Source organism: Columba livia, chromosome 9 (assembly GCF_036013475.1).
Source record: "Columba livia isolate bColLiv1 breed racing homer chromosome 9, bColLiv1.pat.W.v2, whole genome shotgun sequence".
NCBI classification, from domain to species: domain Eukaryota; kingdom Metazoa; phylum Chordata; class Aves; order Columbiformes; family Columbidae; genus Columba; species Columba livia.
The window spans coordinates 619,758-641,769 of record NC_088610.1 but is presented as its reverse complement, the minus strand read 5'-3'; the positions used below and the strand labels follow the sequence as shown (position 1 = coordinate 641,769).

The window sequence follows — 22,012 nt, the reverse complement described above, 5'->3', positions numbered from 1 at the left end:
CCAACTGGGTCCCAGCCGTGGGTAACACGAGGCTTGTGAGAGCACTCTGGTGAGCACCCGATGGATGCCGGCACATACACAGTCAGTACTAACATTATCCATTTATTACTAATAGCACTTGCTCCTGCTAACAAGCTCCTCCACTCAGCTTTGCTGACCTGCCCCAGGCTGGGCTGCCCCATCACCAAAATACCTTTCCAAGTTCTTGCCCGTTCGCATGATGGTCACTTTATTATGTGAATAATGATGAATTAGGAGCCTGCATATCCTTGCACACTTAAAATTAATCACCGAGATTAAATCTGAACTTAACTACAAGAACCACAACAGGCTGTTGATGCCGGGTGCTCCGGAGCGGTGCGCTGTCCCACCCGCAGAGCACCGGTCACCACCGGAGACCGGCCGGGGGACGCGGCGGCTGCAGCAACGTTCAGCGAGGGACACCTCACCACGAGCCGCCTGCGCACACACGGGCCTGCTCATCCCGCATCTGAGTCGAGGGCAAACAAAAAGGGACACAAACACACATCATGAGGAGCACGTTACACAGAGTTCTGCTTTCAGCAGCAACTCAGAACTTGGGTTTCAATGGCCTGGTCACTTCAGCTCAGTCATAGCGAGCTGTGGCAATGCTGTGACAATCACATGCTGCTCTCCAAGGATGAGAAAATTATGTGGGAATGGGTGAAAAGGGGGTGGCCGATGTGGTAGGGACTGAAGGAGGGCAGCACACTCTGGACAGGCCCACAGCAGCGCCGAGATGGCACCGGCACCGCGGAGCAGCGCCCAGGACAGCACCTCCACAATGCCCCCGGTCCCATGAACCACGGCAGCACCGCGCTGGGACACCCCGAGCAGAGCAGCCGGGCACCACTCGCACCGCCAGCTCTGCGGAGCAGCGCCCAGGACAGCACCTCCACAATCCCCCCAGCAGCACCGCGCTGGGACACCCCGAGCAGAGCAGTGAGGCACCGCCAGCATCGCCGGCTCCGCACAGGGACGACAGCCCCACTCCTGCTGGCCTGAAGGGCAAGGCAGCCACAGGGCTGCAAAACTGCTCCAGCATCTGCTGCAAGAGAGGAGACAAAGTCACCTGTGCTCCAGTTCAAAGCTTTCTGTTTCTCAAAGAATCCAAAACCCAAAGTACAGTATTTTCTGTGTTTTAATACATTCTGGCCTTATATTTAGTTCATACTTATAAGTTGTATCCTTCTAGGACAGTAAAAACTTTTATGACTTTTAAAAAAATACAATGAATTTAAAATAATTTATTTTTATTACTTATGTAAGAATCTAACTCCTGAAGAACGGGGTTTTTCACTCGCTCTGCTCCGTCACCTCCTGAGGTACCAGAGGTAACTGTTACGCACTAACGCAAGAGAGAAATAATTCTTCTGATGACAGCAAAACCAACTGAGTCCGGGAGCCCATCGCCGGCTTTACCGCTTCCCAAAGGGTCTCCCACGGGGAGGGTCCTCTCCATCCTCGAGTTCTCCTCCACGCGCCCCCTCTTCCACTAACGTCCCTGTGCAACCCACCCGAGTGGAACAAGACAGCGAAGGAATCTGGGAAAGGCTCAAGAGATTACAGTTTTACTTGTAGTCGCACTCTTACCTCTAAAAGCCATTTAAAAATACCTAATAGGGAAGTTTAACTGTCTAGTCTTATACAAAAACATGGACCATTTGGAAAAGAATTTCTGAAAAGATTTAAGCAAAAGCAGTTTTTATAAAAATGGTGAGTAAAGACAGGATGCTTAGAGGTTGTAGAAAACAAACCAACCAAACGCAAAGCAATCCTTTTGTCAGTCATGCAGAAGAATGAGTGAAACAAGTTCAAATTTGTGTATTTTAGTTCCCACCATCAGCTGTGTTTAATTAGAAGAATTGACCAGAGCTGTGTCTACTTTCACCAAAAAAAAATCACATCATTAAACATTTACTTATGGAGTATATTTCCACATAAATCCAGGAGCTCCATAGAACGCTGATAAGCAGCAAGATATTTTCCCGGGACTCTCTTCTAAGCAGCTTTCAAAGCTCAGTCATAGCAGTAAGTGCCTGCACTCCCCCAACACTTTTAACTATTATACATCAAAAAGCTGGAAAGCACATAATTACATTAGCGCTTCCACGGACTCGCTACCTTTGATTTTGCACTGCTTCTCAAAGAAGTATCAAAGGCAGTCCAAGTTTTGCCTACGTATCGAGCACCGCAGGATTCCCGTATAACATCACACATGGAAAGGATGCCACTGACAACCAAAGGTGACCACATGAAGTCGGAACTGCTGCCCAAGCTCTAACAAAGTCTTCCCAACACTGGAAGAAACATTTTCTGTTCGGCACTTTTTTATTCCCCAGCCGCAGAGCGTCAGAGAACAAACAGTAGGGTTTATTTCTCACAAGTAAATCATGCTGTGTTTATCAGTCTGTGCAGCCGGCACGACCTTTCTGCCATGGAAACCAAATGGCACAAGCAACACCAAAATAGCCGGTGTCAGCTGGGACAGTGAGCACTGACCCCGGGGACGGGCGAGGAGGAGGAGGAAGGGCCGGCGGTTCCGCACAGCTCGTCCCAGCCGCCGTCCCGCCTGCGCCTCCCCCAGCAGAACGGGGCAGATGTCGGCGCGGCGGCCCCGGGCGCCTGCGCACACGGACACACGTGCTGGCCACGGCGAACCCAGGCCCGGCCACCGCTGCCGCCAGCCTGGCAACCTGCTCGGAAAACCTGACACGCGCGTGGCTGAGCGAGCTCCCGAGCCGCACGCTCTGCCCCGGGAGCGCTGCGCTCAAAGCCTCCAGGCTTCGGGTTTAGCCAGACCAAATCAACACAGCAAACTCCACCTTCTTCTACAGCAATTTACTTACATGTGAAAGAAAAGCTTATCTCCGAGAACACCGGGTAGGTGTCACCGCAACGCAACGGCAGAGGCGCAGTTAAAGGACTCCCGAGAGGAGCACCGAGGGCCTGGCAGAACCCAGCTGACCAGCTCTGCCCGCTCTCCCTTTTTTAGAAGGAAAAATTCCCATTAAGTTCTCTGGAAGCAGGATTGGGCCCAGCGCCCAAGCATGCTCCGGGTTCCCGAGCCCTTACTCACCGCTGGCGGTCGGTCCAGCGGCGCAGCAGGAACGTGCGGAGCTGCTCCCCGCTCCTGCCCCGCTGCCGTCGGCACCCCGGCCACCCCAGCCCCACACCACAACCCTACAGATCCTGTCTCTACCAGCGGGCACGTACAAAGGGCGAACGCGGATGCTGTCAAGCAAGCCTCCCATGCAGGCTTCTTCAAGTAAACTTGAACTTCCAGCCACCCAAGTCAGGACACGTTATTTATAATACTTTTGACATTTTACTTTTCTCTCCAAATAATAGCTGCTCCAAGTTCGAGCCCAAGGCATATTTTGCCTTGCCAGATGATCTGCGACTGTCTCATGACTTATTACATTGTTATCATCACTAAGCTTAGCAAACAGGGCTGCTAAGTCTATTAATCTTCTGAAACACGAAGTCTGAAACCGTAGAAACAAAACAACTCACTACAAGATACATAAAATGTGGTATACGGAGATAAGGGGAAAATTCGGTGCATGCTCTGTTAACTTTTTTCTGTGCCACTGCAAGCAAGACTGACGCACGTTTGTAAGGACCAGCCTTGAATGTGACATTAATGACAAGAATGTTAAGCAAAAGCCTCCTTTTCCGCCAGCAGCCCCCCCGGGGCAGGCAGCAAGGTTCGCTTCCAGTAGCAGAGCCCAGACTATACGCAGGAGTTTAAACTGTCACCTGTAAACTCCAACAAAGAACTGATAAAATGAGTCAAACACAGCCGGGCGGGCGCTGCATGATCACAGTGATTACTCCAAGTGTCAAATGACTGGAGATACTTTAACCCACCCAGCACTTCCTTCTTCTCATTGTGCTGAAATTCACTCCAACTGAGCCACCGACATACAGCTTGCATGTTTACGTCCCAAAATAATTTTCTGTGAAAACGAGTATTTGGCGTATTTGCCAGAAGCACAAGTTGCAAAGAGCAAGGCAGGCAGTTGCACAGCTCTACTAGTGCTCAAACAGGGCTGGAAGTTGTTTCTGTCCCAGAATTCTCACCAGCAGTGAGCGGCAGGCAGCTCCCGGGGCTGCAGAAGGACAGACGGATGTGGGGCTGCAGAAGGACGGACGGACGCGGGGCTGCAGAAGGACAGACGGACGCGGGGCTGAGCAGCAGCGGGGCCAGCACTGCCCATGCCCCTGCCCTGGGCTAACGCTGGTTATGCACTTGGCTCATGGAAACGATCACCTGGCTACACAAAGTCACAGCCAGTCGTGGTTCACGCAGTCCTGGCTTCCTGCCTTTTCCTTTGCAAGCTGTAGATTCAATCGAAACCGAACTCCAGGCACAATATTTAACATCCTCGTGACAGTTTACCTTATAAGCTGCTGCTGATATTTCTAATTACTACCAAATAGCAATTATCCCATTAAAAATTCAAGCTGCACTTAGTGAGAATTTAAGTTAGACTTTAGGGAGGGCTAACGGATTATATCTACTGCACACTTGGACCTTTTTTGTTATGATACATTCAAAACCAAGTTCTCTCAGCTACCTCAAATAAAAATATTTTGGATAAAAATATTCTTTTATAACAGTGCAGCATATGTACATAATTTGAAACAGGGGCTATTTCACCTGCCAGTTGCAGACATTTTAAAAAAGCACTGATTGCAGAGGAAAAGCTCTTCTCTGACACTGGGTGCCATCCTGAGCCCAGCACAACCAACCCCCACCCCACCATCAGCAGCTCAGCACCGTGGCCACCGCACCCCTGCTGCACCCACGGGCGCCGGGAGGAACTCCACATCAGCCTCCGAGCAGAGCACACAACGTGTCACCAGCTGTATTCTCCAAATGGACACTCCCCCGCACAGGCTGCTGAAGGCACAACGGGAAGGGTGACACAGGCTGCTCGCTGGGACAGCCCCGCCAGGAACCGCGCTCCGTTACACAGCGCCGCGCGCAAAGCCTTCACCTCCCAGCTTTTCATATTAACGTGTGCTTTGTATCTTGTGATGTATTCAAGTTTCATCACAACTGTGATACCGTTTTAATGGTCCCTTCTCTTTCCTGGTTAATTGCTGCGAACTCTCATTGACACTAATGGGAATTACAATTGCACATGCTCATGGCAGAACAGACTCCAAATGTCACCGAGGACAGCAATAAAAAACCACTCGTTCATCCTTTCGGTAAATAATTAGGGGGTAGTAGGAAGGAAATGTTGTTTACTTTGCTGCATCACTTGGGAAACTAAGTTCACAATCTATAATTGTTAATAAAATAAAAAAGTAATAATCATAGGCAACCCTCTGGCTCCGCACAGCACCCAGCCCTGTCCCCTGTCCCCGCACAGCACCCAGCCCTGTCCCCGCACAGCACCCAGCCCTGTCCCTGCTCCAACACATCCTCATTTTGTATATAAAAATATACCAAATAAAACCACACTAGAATTCCTTCTGGACAGAAGCAGCTGCAGGAATTCAGGTTACAGAAGTCATCCTCAGCACGGACAAAAATCATAAAACTATTACAACAGAAGGGAATAGAACTTTTTTCACAGTTTTATCTTAATGAGCTGATCTTTGTTAACAGCAAAATCACCCCTTCACAGCATTTGCATTTAAAATGTGTATAAAGCAAAGGAAAACACATACTAAGCCTTTAAGGATACTGAATAGTTACTGCAAAGAGCCTTTTATAATCCAACACGTGTTAGACAAATGATGTCCAATCACTTCTGGACATGAGAGTTGCTAAGGCTCGTCCTCCTAATTACAGCCATTGCTGGGTCGTTACCACCTCTGCATTAAACCTGAAGCAGCAGAATAAAACACACACTTAAAGGAAACAAAAACAGAGAGGAAAGTGCCGTCTTCAGTAGCATCTTCCCTGCCCATGACACTGTGGACAGCAGCGCTTGCAGTGCTCCTGAGACACGCAAACTGGACGAGCACCAGAAACCTCCACGCAAACAGGTTTTAGAGGAAAGCAGCAGCACCTTCTACTTTCAAATGCTCGTCAGTGTGTGGTATTTGTCATGGAGGTGTCTATAAACGTCAGCTTCTTCAATCCTCGGCATTGCTATGGGAAGCAGAATACAGATAAACTGTGTAATTCTTACCTATTAGCACTAAAAAATTATGAACAGCACTTGAGTCTTAGTGAAGCACCAAAGTAGTAGAATTCAAGAGGTGGAGTAATGCAAAAGAAAATTAACCTTTCTCCAAAACTGAAAATGAATGGCTACACTTAAGGCTTGAAGCAGCTTGATTCACACTTACTTATTCCTGATTATATTTTTGAACTTCCCAAAGCAGAATGAACTGACAGCATTTCAAGTCTAAAGTAAAATCAGCAAAAGCCTCTGACACTTTCAAGTGCCCCCACACCCCACACCCCTCGCCGAGCGCAGCCGGCGCGGACTGCACCCGCAGCGCAGCCTTCCCAAGGGCTCGCACTGCGCTGCTGTACGCCAGGCTCTCCGGACCCCTTCCGCACCCACCGAACCCCCGCGCCCGGGTCTCGCTCAGGATTACGCTTCTGCCATCCCCACAGTCCCACCAGGATGAACTGGGCTGGGAACCCCAACACCACCCAACAGCGACTGCAGCGAGTCAGCGAGAGCAACTGCTCAGCCCTCACTGCCTACAGACAAACCTGCGAGCAAAGCCTATGAATTATGCTAACTTCCGCAATTACATAATAACATAGCAGAGAAATTTTAAATGAAAATTATCTGCTTCCAGTAATTAAACTGTTTTGTTGATACTCCTCAATACACAAACTATCTATTACCTTGTTAATCTACCAGATCTCAAACTCTAAGATCATCTGCCTGGAGGGTGAGGGACACAGGTGAGACACCTGCCCAGGGGGGTCGGAGCTGCACGTGGAGCTGGTGACTTCCCGAGCTGGCGGTACAGCTTTGAGCCCAGAGCCAGCGAAGCTCGTGTGGATCTGGCACGTGGCACAGCTGCGCTTCACACCGCTTCTGACCCAGGATTTTGTGGGGAAATGAAAAGAAATCACAAAGCCGGGCTGTTCCCAGCGCAGGGAACGCGGGCGCTGTGCCGTGGATGTATGGAAACCATACACGCCGCTGCAGCCGAGGGGAGTTCCCACACGACAGCTCTGACGCTGCTTCCTAACTCAAGTGAATTACAAATTGCTCACACAATGCCCCAGTTTTGCCCACTGATTCAACAGCTTCATACACAACGAAGCATCCCTGGACTCGGATCCTGGCCTGCCTTTAAAAATAAACTGAATCCCCTGATGGCTTTAAGGAAAGGAGACAATAAATACGCTGTCACTTTCAGAGGCCAGACTAAGAAATCTGTTGCCGTGCATCTTTCCGCAGTAGCCCCAGCAAATAACAGCTGCACAATCCTGTACCTTCAGGTGTTACTCCACAATTACTGTTAATTCATATATACAACACAGAGGGTAATACATTTTCAAACTTTTCTCGAGTCTGGAGACTAACTGGTCGTAAAACCCAGAATGTCCAGTCATCACCATCGCTCTTCTATTTCAACATCTAGTTTCAAATCAGCCTGAAGAACTTGTGTAGCTCAGAAGCCTGGACTTTAAATCCAGAGCAGTCCAACTCGATTTTACACTGTTCTCGTCCACCCCTGACCCAACGCCAGCTGAGGAAAGCAGAGTGACACGGGCCTCACAAAATGCACATGGCAAAAGCGGGTGCTGGAAGCACAGAGCCCAGCTCAGCGTCACCCAGCGCCCTGGCCGGTCCCGCACCCCCAGCCACCTTCCCTCCTCCGCTCTCTGGTTAGCTCACCGCGGTGCCGGTGCTGGTGCGTGTCAGCACCGGGAGGCTCGGCCCGGCAGGAGCCTGCGCTCCACCGCAGCTCCCAACCGCCAACAGCCCGCGCTCACCCTCAAACCTCCCCTGCAGTAAAGCATCACCAGTTAATTATACATTATGCAAACTACTTCCTGTGTCACTTTAGAACGCGTTGTCATTTCATGAGAACCTTTTTCCCGTGGTGCTAAAGACATGGTCCAGTTATGTATTCAATGCTGTTATTCGCTATTTACCCCTCTCCCTCCTGTGCTCACACCTCTCTGGAGAACCTGCTCTCGTGCAGTTTCACTGTCTCTACTCTGTCACCCGTGTCCTTCTGCTACTGCCATGTTTTGCAGTGTATATTCTGTTCCTCAAAAAAAAAATCATCAAAAGAAAGAATTCTAAAAAAAATAATGATATATTTTTCTAAACCAAGCATTTAATACAGATGACATCCCTGCATTTTTCTCTCCCATTATGCTAACATCTTAACAAACTGATTTGTTTACAGTAAAGAGATGCAAAACAAAGTTCTGAATTCAATAACTTTCACCAAAAGAAGCAAAAAAACCAACCAAACAAACAAAAACCAACCAAAACCCCATAACCAAACGCAAGCCCCGTTCGCACCCAGTCCGTGCAGCAGCTCCCGACGGGCCAGGCGGTCAGCGCGTCCGCAGACGGGATTCCGCCCCGCCGCGCCGCGCACACGCCGCACCGCTGACGTCCCTCCCGAGCCACCGTCTGCTTTACAAACCTGCCCCACAACCGGGCTCTCGGAGCAGCCGCAGTGCCCGGCCCAGCACAGGCCCGGCCCGGCCCTCCCGCCCGCGGGGCTGCCCCGCCCGCGGCCCCGGGCCGCGCCGCTCGCCCCCGCACCTGCCCCGCACGGCTCCCGGGGCTCCCGCCTGGCGAGTTCCCGCCGCCGGGCTGGGCCCCCCCGGCCCCGCCGCCTGCACCGGGACACGGGCAGGCGGGGCCGCGCCCGCCCCGCCGCGCACGGCGGCTCCCGCGGCCCGCGTCCCCGCCGAGCGCAGCCCCCCGCTCCCCGGCCCCGCCAGGCCGCCGCCCGCGGGCCCCGCCGCGCCGGGGAGGCCGCTGGGCCGAGCGGGCGGTCGCGGCGGCCCGGGCACCTGCAGCGCCCCGCCGGCACTCACCTCGGGCATGCTGGCGGGCGCGGCCCTGCCCGGGCGCGGCGGTGCGGGCGCGGCGGCCCGGCCCAGTCAGGGGCACATGCTGACAGCGCCGCCGGCGCGGCGGGCGGGAGCGGCGGCAGCGGCCCGGGCTCCCCGCGCCGGCCCCGGCCCCGGCTTCCGCCGCCGCCCCCGCCCCACCCGGAAGCGCCCCGGCCTCGGCCCCGCGGGCCGCCCCGGGCCCGCCACGGCCCCGCGGGGAGCCCCGGCCCAGCCCCGCTCACCTAAGCCCGGCGCAGGCTCCGGGATCCGGGCGACACGAGCCCGAGGACAAGGTGACGAGCGGAGGCGTCGCGGGCTGCCCTCCCCCGGGGACTCGCCGCCTTCATCCTCCCCGCGGCGGCGCGGCCCGGCGCCTCATGAGTCACGGTGCCCGGGCCCCAGCACACGTGCCCGGCCCCGCCGCCGCCTCCGGCTTCGGAGGAAAGGCGAAAAAAAAGAGGCGGGGGGAGGGAAGCGAGTGGAAAATGTCTCCGCACCGGCGCCCGGCCTGCGGGCCTCCAGCCGCGCCACCCGGCAGAGCGCCCTTCCTTCCACAGCCCCGAAGTGCTTGTCCTCTAGCGCGGCCATGGGACCCGTCTTCTTCCTAGAGCAGGCAAAACACCCGTGCGTTTGTGCCGTTTCCCGCTCTTCCTTCATCTTCAGCAGATCAAGCCCATTGCAGACTGGTGATTTTTGCACATGTGGCCCCAGCGAGAGGAGCCTGGAGGTGACGCTGATGTGGGGTCTGCAGGGCTGCACCGGCCAGCAGGGTGATCCCCAGGGGCTCCCCGTGGGCACCCCATGGTGCCCAGGGTGATCCCACCCTTGTGGGCCCTGGGGTGACGCCCATGGCACCCAGGGTGATCCCCATGGGCTCCGTGTGGGCCCCAGGGTGATCCCTATGGCCCCCAGGACAACCTGGGCACACTGGTTGGAGCAGATGGCCGGTGCCACCACGACAGCCAAGCACTGCCCTGAGCTCCCGTGCTCCAGAGAGACCTCCGAGAGCAGCACCCCCTCACCGAGGCACCGGTTGTGCTCCGGCCAGTGTCACAGGGCAGGGGTCAGGCCTGCCACGCCAGTGACGCTGATGGGACCAGCGCAGAAAAAGGAGCTACAATAATACAGATCAGTCACAACGTAAATGTGTCCCATGCCAGATCGCCCACGTCGAGGGCCACGCGTGAAGGAGTCTCAACAAAACAACGAGGCACTGACCTAAGGGACAGAAAAAGAGAAGAGTGTACACCTGAACAGGCGGAGAGGCAGGCAGGCTGCTGGGGGTGTGTGCCAGGGCATCGGGGGCTGTTCCCACCCATGTCAGCCCACGGGGATGTGGGACAGGACCTCTGGAGAGGGTGCTGGGGACAAAACGATGGAAAGAAGTGGAAACAGCCTGGCAGTGGCAAGACCCGGGGAAGCACTGCAATGATCTTCCAAGATTTAAGGACACTGTAAAGAGCAGGGAACAATCTTGTCTCTGTATTTATGGTGGTGAGGACAAGAAGATGGGCTTGAACTGCAGGGAGAGAGATTCAGGCTGGACTTAGAGGGAAAAAAAGGCCTGACAAGGGTACAGAATCAGGGTTAGACACTCATCTGGAGGAGCGATTTAGGTCCACTCCACCCTGCCTGGGGCGAGGGAATGGATTTAGTGACCTTTTGTGGCCCCTCTTCCAGCTCCGTCCTCTGCCCCTGCCGAGGTTTACTCCTTTTGATCTACACTTCCCGTGCACAGTCTGTTCCACCCCCGGGGCTCACAATATACCTCTTTTATGGGTAATTAATTTTCTTTTTTTCTGTTGGCCATAGAAGAGTCCCATGCCTTTGAAAACTAGAGTTTTCAGTTTTCTATATTTTGCCATTTTAGTAAAATCAGTGGCAGCATTCTCTGACTTTGACTTTTGATATCAAGGCAGCAGTCATGTGTCTGAGCCAAACCCACACCCTACAAATATTTGCACTGATTCCAGGAGACATCTTGCTCAGTATTTTTTTCCAATTATTATATCATATGAAGCAACTGTTTACTGCTAAGGCTGACTGCATTTCAATGCATATACACATAGGGTTTTTTTAAAAAGCCCAATTATTCCCTTTTCCATTAAACTTTTAATTTCTGTTTCCTCCCATAGGGAACGTTCCAGAGAACCGTTACCTCATGGCGAGCGCTCCAGCAGTTTCTGTTCCTCCGGGTGCCTGTTGCTCAATGTAACGGTAGCCAATTAGTCAAGACAAGGAAATCCCCTGTCCCCCGGGCAGGCTCTGCCCCAGCAGCTCTGGCGCCGCAGCCCAGGCCATGCCCGGCCCCAGCCACAGCCCGTGGGCACCTCGGCGTGGCTCACGGTGACCAGCGCGGCCGCCCACGGTACCGGTACCGCGCTCCCGCCTCTCAGCATGGATGAGAGTTACTGCAGGGAGCTTCTGCAGAGGCTTTAACCACCCTTAGGTTTGGAAAGCGTTATAAAACGGATGTGTCAAACTACTGCAGCTCCACCTCCATAGAGCTTTCTCTTTGCTTTGGTTGTGAAAATTAAGAGCTATCGAATAAACGTGTGTTCACGGAGACTAAGAGTGTGAATCCTGTAAACAAGTTCTGCTGCCAGCATAATCTACGCTGTGCCAAAAAGACATCGTAATGTCTATAAGGAGTCAATTTTTTTCTGAAGTCTCACAGTTGTGATGCGTCAGTGCTTCAGTGGCGGGGTCCGCAGCACAGGGACATGCACGGTGACAGCATGGCACAGCCAGGCCACTGCAAGGAGCTGGGTACCGCACACTTCAGAAGTTAAAACTCAAAGAACTATAGGAGGCTTTTCCATGGTTAAGTTTTCACATTTGGTCTGACCTCCCTTCTGTCTCTCTGAGGGCTCAGGCCAGTGCCCCAGCCCAGCACAGGCACCTCAGCAAGGGGCTGGTTTGGTGCTCCCGTGCACGTGCTGCCCAGGCTGTCCTGCACCCCACAGCTCTCCTGCTCACCCCCCGGGTGTGCAAACAGCAGATACTCCTGCTCACCCCCTTGGTGTGCAAACAGCAGATACTCCTGCTCACCCCCCCGGGTGTGCAAACAGCAGATACTCCTGCTCACCCCCTTGGTGTGCAAACAGCAGATACTCCTGCTCACCCCCCTGGTGTGCAAACAGCGGATACCCCTGCTCACCCCCCTGGTGTGCAAACAGCAGATACTCCTGCTCACCCCCTTGGTGTGCAAACAGCAGATACTCCTGCTCACCCCCTTGGTGTGCAAACAGCGGATACTCCTGCTCACCCCCCTGGTGTGCAAACAGCAGATACTCCTGCTCACCCCCTTGGTGTGCAAACAGCGGATACTCCTGCTCACCCCCCTGGTGTGCAAACAGCAGATAGTCCTGCTCACCCCCTTGGTGTGCAAACAGCAGATACCCCTGCTCACCCCCCTGGTGTGCAAACAGCGGATACTCCTGCTCACCCCCCTGGTGTGCAAACAGCGGATACTCCTGCTCACCCCCTTGGTGTGCAAACAGCAGATACTCCTGCTCACCCCCCTGGTGTGCAAACAGCAGATACTCCTGCTCACCCCCCTGGTGTGCAAACAGCAGATACTCCAAACACCTCTGTCCTTTACACCTGATGCTTCTTGCTGACTCTATTCTGAATCCCAACACCTCGGCTCTTTGCTGTGTTCGGCATCACTCCCGCAGCAGTGCTCCCGCCTGGCAGTACTCTGGGGACGCTGTGACAAGCTGTGGCTGCGCCTGGTGCCCTGTGGCTGGAAAACAAACACAGGGACACAGGACCCCCACATACAGGGTCCCCTTGTTGGACGTGCTCTAATTTCAGCCGCTCTGTGTTTCCACAGCCTGGGACTCCCATGCCGTGTATTTTTTCAGACCGTGAGGCTGGTGTTCATCCCACCAACACCAATAACAGGCTACAAGGAAACGACCAGGCACACAGACATCACAGAAGATGAGGAAAAAACCAGAGAGTTTATCTCCAGTATCAGAAGCGTAGCTCGCTGGTGTTAAACATCTCTGTCAACACAGACACCTTGTTCCAACTTCAGTTTTCCACCAAACACACTGGGTTTGTATTTCTGCTAGATTTCTGCTAGTCTTGCCATCTTCTCCCTCTCTTGCTTGTCTTTTACCCCCAAACCCTGTAACTTGTGTTTGTAATTCTCAGCATCACTTGCTACCTGTGCCCAGTTGTTCCAGAATGCATTTATTTTTACCGTACAAATGAAGAAGATCAGCACTAAAGTGGCATCTCCACTGCAATTGAATGCTACCTTTATTCATTTATAGATAATGAGCTTCTGTTGGCTTCTGATATTTCAAGTGATTGCTCAGAATTACATCCTCCACGTCCTTCAATCCATAACAGAATAAGACAAAACACTTTGCTGTTTGCTTTGAAATGCATTAGGCTTGCAGAATAGAAGAAATTTGCCTTAAAAATTGCCTTTTTTCTTGATCTGTACTCAGGGCTGAACTAAGCAAAGAGTTTATGTTTTGTGAAATTAGGTGATAATGTGCTTTTCAGCTTTAATAATTTTCTGTTTGGTTTTTTTGGCTTTATTATAGAAACTGAAGACTGAAAAGGTATAAAGAAACATTCATTTTTCTTTCAATAGAACATGCCGTGGATTTCCATTTTTGTTTCAAAGAAGTTTAATCCAGATCAGTAAAAAGTTCACGACAATGGGTATCCCGTGGTATTTTATATTTGCCTGAGTCGCAGGACTTTGCCTGTGGTTACACAAAGCAGCAGCGGCACAGATGCACTGCTCAGATAACGGCGGCGCTGGGCGCACATGCCTCGGGAGTCCCCGGGAACAAATACTGTAATGGATCATTTGCTGCTCTTCCTGTTCCTGTTCTCTCACAAAGAACGACGCGAGGCCGTTTCCTCTCTGCACGCTGACATCAGTACGCTGGGCATTTCTGTGCCGCTCACAAAGTTTTCCCTACAAGCTCCTCACCGCCCAGGTTGCTCTTCAATAGCCTCAGTAGGCCGGTGTCTGCACAAGCGATCTTTTCTGCACTTAGAGCTCTCTTTACAAAATAAGCGCAGGCTAAACCGGGCCTCCCGCTGCCCCGGGATGCAGGCACCGAGGTGCCCACAGCTGCACAGCCGGGATGTTCATGCCCTGTTCGTCTGGGATGCCCTTTCTCCCTATAGCCTATACAGTGAACACATTCCATTTCATGTGGTCCTGTCGGTCTCGGGGCTTTAGGCACAGATGCCGAGTGCAAGCTCTGCACTAACAAGGTGTCCAGGCAGGGCACGGTAAAGAGAGAACCGCGAGGAAGCTGCGGATCCAGCGATCTTCCAGACTGTCATCTGATAATGATCAACTGGGATCCCAAACAAAACAATGGACTAATCATCTTCCGGCAGAGAAAGATAAAGAAATATATCATTGTACACTTAGCTTCGTATGTCGTTTAAACATAAAAGGCATCAATTGGGAGACAAGGGAAAAGAGAAACACGTATACAGAGAAAGTATTTTGAGAGACATTTTATGGTTTAGAGTCGCTCCGCACCATTACAGCTGGAGCACGGAAAGAGGAACCCTCTAACGCAGCTCCGGCCCAAGTGAAGCAAGAGTCCGGCCCCAGAAAATTGAGCAAGGTTTCCTGCCCTTCCTCCAGCCCGGCGAGCCCGGGCAAACCCAGCGAGCTTGACATAGGTCCTGTGGCCTCGTCGCATCATTCTGAATAGCCGGAATACAACAGGCACAAACCAAACCTCATACTCTAACTTCTCCTTCTGTTTGTTTCCCTGGCCTTTATTTAAAGGCAAGTACACAAGCTACTGTAAACACCGACTAAACACAATTACGATCCTGAAGAAGCCGTTTGCTTCTTTAGGCTGTTATTTGTTCGACACTCATGAAACTCGAGTTCCGTGGAAAGGCCCGACATTAGAGTTCAGTGTCTCCGATAAAGAAAGCAATCGTTACATCTCTCCTAGCGCAGCGCAACCGGTGCAGTAACGAACTTCCGCTGGCAGCGACACGCAGCCACCGCTGTCACGCCGCCGTGCTGAAAGCCCCTTTTTCTGCTGGAATGATATTATCTACGTGTGCGCTTTAGTGAAGATAATGTACAAATTTCAGACTCTGCCCTCTGAGTGGACTGTTCTTTCATTTTAAAGTCTCCTGCAACTATTAAGTGACAATATTTTTGTTAAAAGTAATAAAGTATTTTAAATCTCTACTAGTCTACAAGCAAATAAATGAGCAAAATCCACACTGACAGTTTCACAGCGAATTATTACAACATGTGCTACATTCTTGTGTTCTCTGTAACGATGGTTGCGGCTGGAGCCCGGCCGGCAGTGCCGGCTCCACTTCAGCTCTGTGGGAGCACCACGGGTGCTGGGGACGGGTGGACCCTGCTCGTGATCCCACATCGCATGGAACCACGGAAACTGGTGGGACGTTCACCAGTGTGTCACGGTGGGAAGCCAAGCGTTCACTCATAGGGGATTCATGTCATTTTAATTTCTCATGGGCTTTACCGATAAGCACAAGTATGGTGGTGTGGCCTCAGCACAGGAGCCCTGTCCCATCCTGTCCCCCTCACCAGCAGCGCGGAACAAACTGCTGAACCACCTCCTGGGGCTCTGAAAGCGCGCGAAAAGATCTTTCTCCCAACTTTTCCTGCAGAGCAAACACCCCAGGAGACCAACAGACAGAACGACAGCAAAACCAGAAGAAACGAGCAGGATGTACCCACAGTTTGTCCCCGTGGCCCTGGGATCGGGTCGGTGCTTCCAGACCGTGGGGGTCCCCCCGCACCCCCAGCTTTGGGATCTGGCTGCTGCCTTTGATACTCTTCTGAACTGCAGGGGTTTGTTACTTAAACTTCGCATGACAAAGTTGTATGTTTAGTGCTAATTTCTTTAACATATCACTTAAATCTTCCCTAACTTCTCTCAGGACAGCCAGAACTACATGCCGAAGTAGGTGCAATGAAATGCAGATGCAATAAAATGATCTAGCTTGCTGAACAACTTACCGTAACCCACTAAACAACCGTACGCTACTCTGCTGCAGATTTGCACAGCCGGCAAGGGCCACAAAGTGGGGTAAAAAGCAGAATTCTTACCTGGGGACGTCCTGCAGGGGAGCGTGGAGCGCGCTGCAGCCCTGCCAGCGGCCACCGCCTCCTCCGCCCGCGCGCGGAGAATTACAACGTGTGCTCTTTGCAACCGCGGGACGGTGGCCCCGGGTGGGGGAAACAGTGAAAGGCCACAAGAACCACGCTTTCCAAACTCTACAGGTCTAAGGATGTGAAATCAGCTACTTGCAGCAGCACACAGCAGTAACCATGGCGATGCGCTGGGGTTTGCATATATATTTTCTTAAAGAAGCAAAAATTACTTTAAGCTAATAAAAAAAAAAAAAAAAATGCAAGGGGAAGTGCTTTTGCATCGCAGCTGCACCCCGAGCGGCGGCGGGGCGGGCTGCTGGCGAAGCTCACGTCTTGGGCGCAGACGCGCGGTTTGAAATGCACTGGTTGGAGACGCCGCCATTGTGACCCGTTAATCTGCCCATCGGCATCTGGCAGGGCCGGGCTCAGGCGGCCCGACCAGGCCGTGCCCGCGGTGCCCGGCAGTGGGGTGATGGTGGGGTGGCGCCCCTGGGGCTCCCTGCCTGCTGCGAGCCGCAGATAACGGTTGCGGGGCCAGTCTCAGCGGCCAGAGACACTTAGACCCGCTTTTGTTATTTCTGCTGCAACCGCCGCCATCTCGGGCTTCCTGCGCAAGCAGCGGCCCTTCCGCCCCGAGCCCTGCAGCGCGAGAGCTTGCTGCGTGGGGCACGGCTTGCTACAAATGTCCCTTGCTCAACCTGGGAGAGAAATGCTGTCCCGTGGCTCCACTGGGCACTGCCAGCCCTGTTGAACCACAGCTGAGTGGCCCTGGCCGGGCAGCACCGGGACAGGAGCCGCTGCTGGGGCAGGGTGCGTGGGCGGCAGCCGGGAGCAGCAGCACGGGCACCGCGGCAGAGGAAACGCCATCGGCTTCCTCTGCCTGTTGAAGCTGCTTTCTGCACAGCACACGGGAGCTAAGCATGCACAAGAGCTGAGCGTGCACAAGAGCTGAGCGTGCACGGGAGCTGAGCGTGCACGGGAGCTGAGCGTGCACGGGAGCTGAGCGTGCACGGGAGCCGCAGCCCCCAGCTGCACTGCCGGCAGGGGCTGGGGTGCAACTGCACTGCAAACCAGTGCAGGGAGACGCTGCAGGCAACGCCAGCAGGAATTACAGACAGGATTTCTTGTTGTTTCTTTCCCTCCCGTAACAGTGCCTCCCTCTGCTGCTGTGGTGCTGTCAGAAAGCTGGTGTCAAGCACAGAGGTTCAGTTCACCATCTCTTCACACTGGGTGTTGCACAAGTTACCAGAACAGTTTCACTGGAGACGCTCAGCCCATCTCATGGCACGGCCTGTTTGACCCCGAGCGGTGCTGGCAGAGCCCCGGCCAGCCCACGGCTCGGCCGCAGCACCTGCAGCAAAGGCGGCTGCACCGGGGCTGGGGCAGGAGTGTCCATCAGTACAGTGCCCTCGCCGCGGCTGCTGCCAGAGCTGCCCGTTGGTGACACGGAGTCTCTGCAGACCTGGGTGCGTATCGGCACCACCGAAGCGCGAGGTGGGGTGGGAAGGCAAATGCCAGCAGTGCTGGCGCTGGGGCACGGCCTGTCCGGCACACGGGGGAAGGAGAGGTCACGCCGGCAGCAGGGCTCCCTGCTGTCGCCGCGGGCACACCTCGCTCTGAAGGCCGTGGGAAGGGGTCTCACCGGGAGCCGCGCGGACCCTCCCGCCTGGCCCCGGCAGCAGCGCCAAGCCGAGGGGTGTCCAGCTCTGACTGCTGGCTGGACTGTCCCCAAGGACAGAGCATCGCACCCAGCACCTGCTGCTGGGAAATAACAGGAACAGGTACAGCGCTTAGCACAATAGAAATACTGTACTATCCTTACATTCAGTTTGCAGGCAGAAGGACTTAACAACTAATTCCTACAGGATGAAGCACCAAAAGCTGTTTTTTAAGGAGCAGGATACTCCAAGTTTGATACTTTGGCACCTTATATAACATCTAGTTCCACCTTTATGCGTGGCAATTAGGACCTGATTAACAAAGCAGGCTTTTTCCATGTTAAAAGCCCAAACTGGTAATGAAATATGCCTTCAAGAGAACAACCCTGGGAAAAGGTTTTTAACGACTTACAGAGAGGTGCTTTGCAAGCAGCTGTGGCTCAGCAGCGTGTCCAGGAGCGACGTCCTGGACGCTCATCATCCTCCTCCTGGGCAGGGCATAAACGTCCGCCCGTGAAGACAAGCTCTCCTGCTCTTGAAAAGTGATGTAACTAAGTAGGCAAAGCCCTGTGTGGACACCACTACACTGTGTCAGGGTTGTTTAAGCAGAGGCAGACAACTGGACCAGATCAGATGCCGCTGTCATCATGTGCGAGTCCTTAATCCACAGCAGCGGGGATGGGGAACACATTTAATCTTAGTCAATTGTTCTTTTCTATATAGCACATTAAAATGCACTACCCATGTAGCATAAGAGTATATTCTGTGTTACTATGTGTCTTGCAATTAACGCAGTAGACAGAGCAGGAAAAATGTATTTACCTTCTCCAGCAAAAAGTACTTCTCTTCTTTTGGTAACCAGCAACCTGTCCCAAACAGCCTTCAAATGTAAAGCAAGTTCCAGGACACCGCAAAGACTCCAAATCTTGAGTCTTCATTTCGGTTCCTGATAAATAACAAAATACACATAAGTTGCAGGATGTAAATGACGAGCTGATTTGCTTTTACTAAGATTTTGGAGCAGTCATCGAAGAATATCTATTCCTGGTATAGAACTTGGTGCATTTGTGCAAGGGAGCTCCACTTTTCCCACCCAGAAGCCTTTTTGCAGGCAGAACACAGGCAGCTGGTCACTTGCCAGGGCTTCCAGAGGTTCAGCAGCCTGGCCAGACTAAAACCTGCGGTGGCAGTGGCAGGTGCTCCGAAAGTGCAGCCGCAGCGGTTTGGCACAGCCAGTCCCCGGGTGCCGGCCCGCGCGCAGGAGCCCAGCGTGCCCCCGGGCTGGGCAGGAGGGGCAGCCCCCGGGATGGGTCCTGTTCTCGTCTGAACATCATGGCTAAAGTGACACAGAGATGTTTCTCATTTGTCACGCAATTCTTGCACCGCTGGGCACAGCCTGTCAGCGAACATCAGCCGTTCTTAACTCTTCGGGTAATTCGCTTTAATGTGATATTCATACATGAGCTGGTAAATGTTCAGAAGAGGGCGGCTGTGCTGTCCCTGCAGTGCCAGATATGCAGAAGTCTTCACGCTCTGATGAATGAGAAAAACTGTTCATTAATTACTGATTAAAGACAAACTTGTTGGCACATTTTTGCTCAGTGTCGTTCGCTGTGCTGTGTTTCTTTTGCGTGGAGCTGAAGTGTCGTCAGCACCAGGCTGCTGGGAGATTAATGGTGGCGGGTCAGATGACGACACTCCGTCTAGCTTTTTCCTTTTCTGTTGTTATTGCTTCTACAAAGTTGTCCAAAGCCTGAGATCTTTCACAGGCCTTATTCCTTTGGAAGGGCTTTCTCCTCTCCTGAGCCGGATTTGCTTCCCGCAGGAGCTGGGCGGCAGGGCGGCCGTGGTCCCAGCCGGTGTCACCGTCTGCCCCGCGCTGAGCAGCATCTCGGCTGCTCCTCGGCACGTTCCACGCGCTCCCCGCTGAACCCGCAGCCCTACATGGGACCGGTCGCTGTGGCGATGCGGCATCACCAACACGGGAACACAATGCCGGAGAGCAAACCATGAGGCACCGGCAGAAGAGCTCAGCCAAACACTTTCTTCCCCTGCAAATGTGATTAGCAGCAGCGAAGCCTGGAGAGGAGGGATCTCCAGAGCAGACCGTGTGTGTGTCTGAGGGATCTCCAGAGCAGACCAGCGGGGCTGTAAAAGACCCCCTTGTAACCCAAACAACATCGATACAACATTGATAGCTACTAAAGGCCTTTCTGCTGCTTTTTTTTTCATTAAATGTAAGCAGGTGTAAAATAAGAGTTGGAAGGCAGGTGCATTGGAGAGCAGGCTGACCGGCCCTCCAAGCAGCTCCTTCCGATCTGTTCCTGCTCAAACCACTTTGCAGCTTGGGCGGCCGCCCGTGGTGTTTCCAGCGGGATCCAGCGCGCTCCGTGCGTCCTGCCGAACCCCGCCAGAGAAACGCTCCGGTTTGCCTTCAAACTCATGAATCTGGAACCACAAAAACTCTCATTTCATAGCAGGAGCAATATACAGTGCTCCGTTAATGCTGAGTTATGGGCTGGTAATGACACCTGTTCATCCCCTACCCAACCTTCTGTTTGCTGAAATACCTTTTCTTTTCTCCAGTGTCACATTCTGCCATAGGAGCTCTGACACGGTTAATTGTCACTAACAGCTTCTGCTTTCTGATGTTACTTCCAAAATCTCATTCCACGCCATGGGAATAATGAAGATCTTCAGTCTGAGCACGTTACAGCCCTTCCAAACGCATTCACAACTCATTCCATTTCTCCTAAATCCCGAGGACCCCAAGGCATGGATCACCAGGCTGAAGTGTTTATTATTTCCTGAGGAATGTGGGTTTGTTGCTGCAACCATTCCGCCAAAGCCAACCTCTCAGAGGACAGACTTCTTGACAATAACGTGGTTGAAGCCTCATTCACACGAGGCAGATGCAAATGCCTCATACAGCAGAGGCCTAGCTTTTTAGGAATTAAAAAGGTTTCTCTTCATTTGCTAGAAGGAGGCACGTGCTGTCCCGTTGGTGTTTTCAGAGCCCCGAGCAGCCTCACCAGCAGGTCCCAGCGCGCCGTGTCCCTCCCTCTCCTTTCCCGGCTGCCCTCCCGCCGTGCGGCACACACCACGGGTCCTCTCTGCACGTTCCCAGCATAGTGCTTTATTTCATTTGCTTTTGCAGCTCTACCTGTTCCCGCCCCTGTGCCCGGCAAACAGCAAGCACAACTCCTTCCCTGCTCTTCGCATTCCTGCCCGTACCAACTCAGCCAAATCAAATAGTAACTCCTGGAAACATTCCTCATTTCTCTCGCTTATCTTCTGGGTGAGGCCCCCTGGGCTCTGGGGTTTGCTGGTACCGTGGTGCCGGCGACGCTGACGGCACATCCCCGGCACTGCGCAGCATCTGGCCAGAGGAAGGTTCTCCCCTCCCAGCACAGGGGTGCAGACAGGGACACCAGAGCATCCTCAGCTGTGTCACACACAGATACCCAACGGCGGAGCATCCTCGGCTGTGTCACACATGGATACCCAACCCCGGAGCATCCTCGGCTGTGTCACACACAGATACCCGACCCCAGAGCATCCTCAGCTGTGTCATACATCCATACCCAACCCCAGAGCATCCTCGGCTGTGTCACACATGGATACCCAACCCCAGAGCATCCTCGGCTGTGTCATATGTCCATACCCAACCCCAAAGCATCCTTGGCTGTGTCACACATGGATACCTGACCCCGGATCATCCTCGGCTGTGTCACACATCCGTAGCCCACTCCGGAGCATCCTTGGCTGTGTCACACATCCGTACCCAATCCCAGAGCATCTTCAGCTGTGTCACACATCCATACCCAACCCCGGAGCATCCTCGGCTGTGTCACACATGGATACCCAACCCCAGAGCATCCTCGGCTGTGTCACACATCCATACCCAACCCCAGAGCATCCTCGGCTGTGTCACACATGGATACCCAACCCCAGAGCATCCTCGGCTGTGTCACACATCCATACCCAACCCCAGAGCATCCTCGGCTGTGTCACACATCCATACCCAACCCCAGAGCATCCTCAGCTAACTCTTCAATACCATTTTATAAGGCACGTTATCAAAAGTTCTGTCAGTGCATAAAGGTAACTTCACCAGAAATCCTCGCTGGATACAAGTTCCACCAAGAGGCTCATTGTCTCTTGCTTCAC

General features: G+C 53.1%; 1 protein-coding gene and 1 long non-coding RNA gene across 15 annotated transcripts in view; one reads left to right on the top strand and one right to left on the bottom strand.

Moving 5' to 3' along the window:
* Window positions 1-16,516, bottom strand: part of MBNL1 (muscleblind like splicing regulator 1) — a 77,221-nt gene extending 60,705 nt beyond the window's left edge. For 4 of the 14 annotated variants that reach the window (XM_065073322.1, XM_065073325.1, XM_065073327.1 and 1 more), the window contains exon 1: window positions 9,023-9,156. Coding sequence is in view for 1 of the 14 variants with exons in the window: in XM_065073330.1 (XP_064929402.1) it covers window positions 9,023-9,031 (9 nt within the window). In the remaining 13 variants the exon portion in view is untranslated. Of the gene's footprint in view, window positions 1-8,495; window positions 8,631-9,022; window positions 9,187-9,282; window positions 9,454-16,139 lie in introns of those variants that run through there. The other 10 variants (XM_065073316.1, XM_065073323.1, XM_065073315.1 and 7 more) reach the window with 8 other exon arrangements.
* LOC135580214 (uncharacterized) lies at window positions 10,581-11,608 on the top strand. Its single transcript, XR_010474544.1, has 2 exons — window positions 10,581-10,819; window positions 11,176-11,608. It is a non-coding gene; the product is annotated as an uncharacterized LOC135580214 (long non-coding RNA).
* Window positions 16,517-22,012: the final 5,496 nt, after the last annotated feature.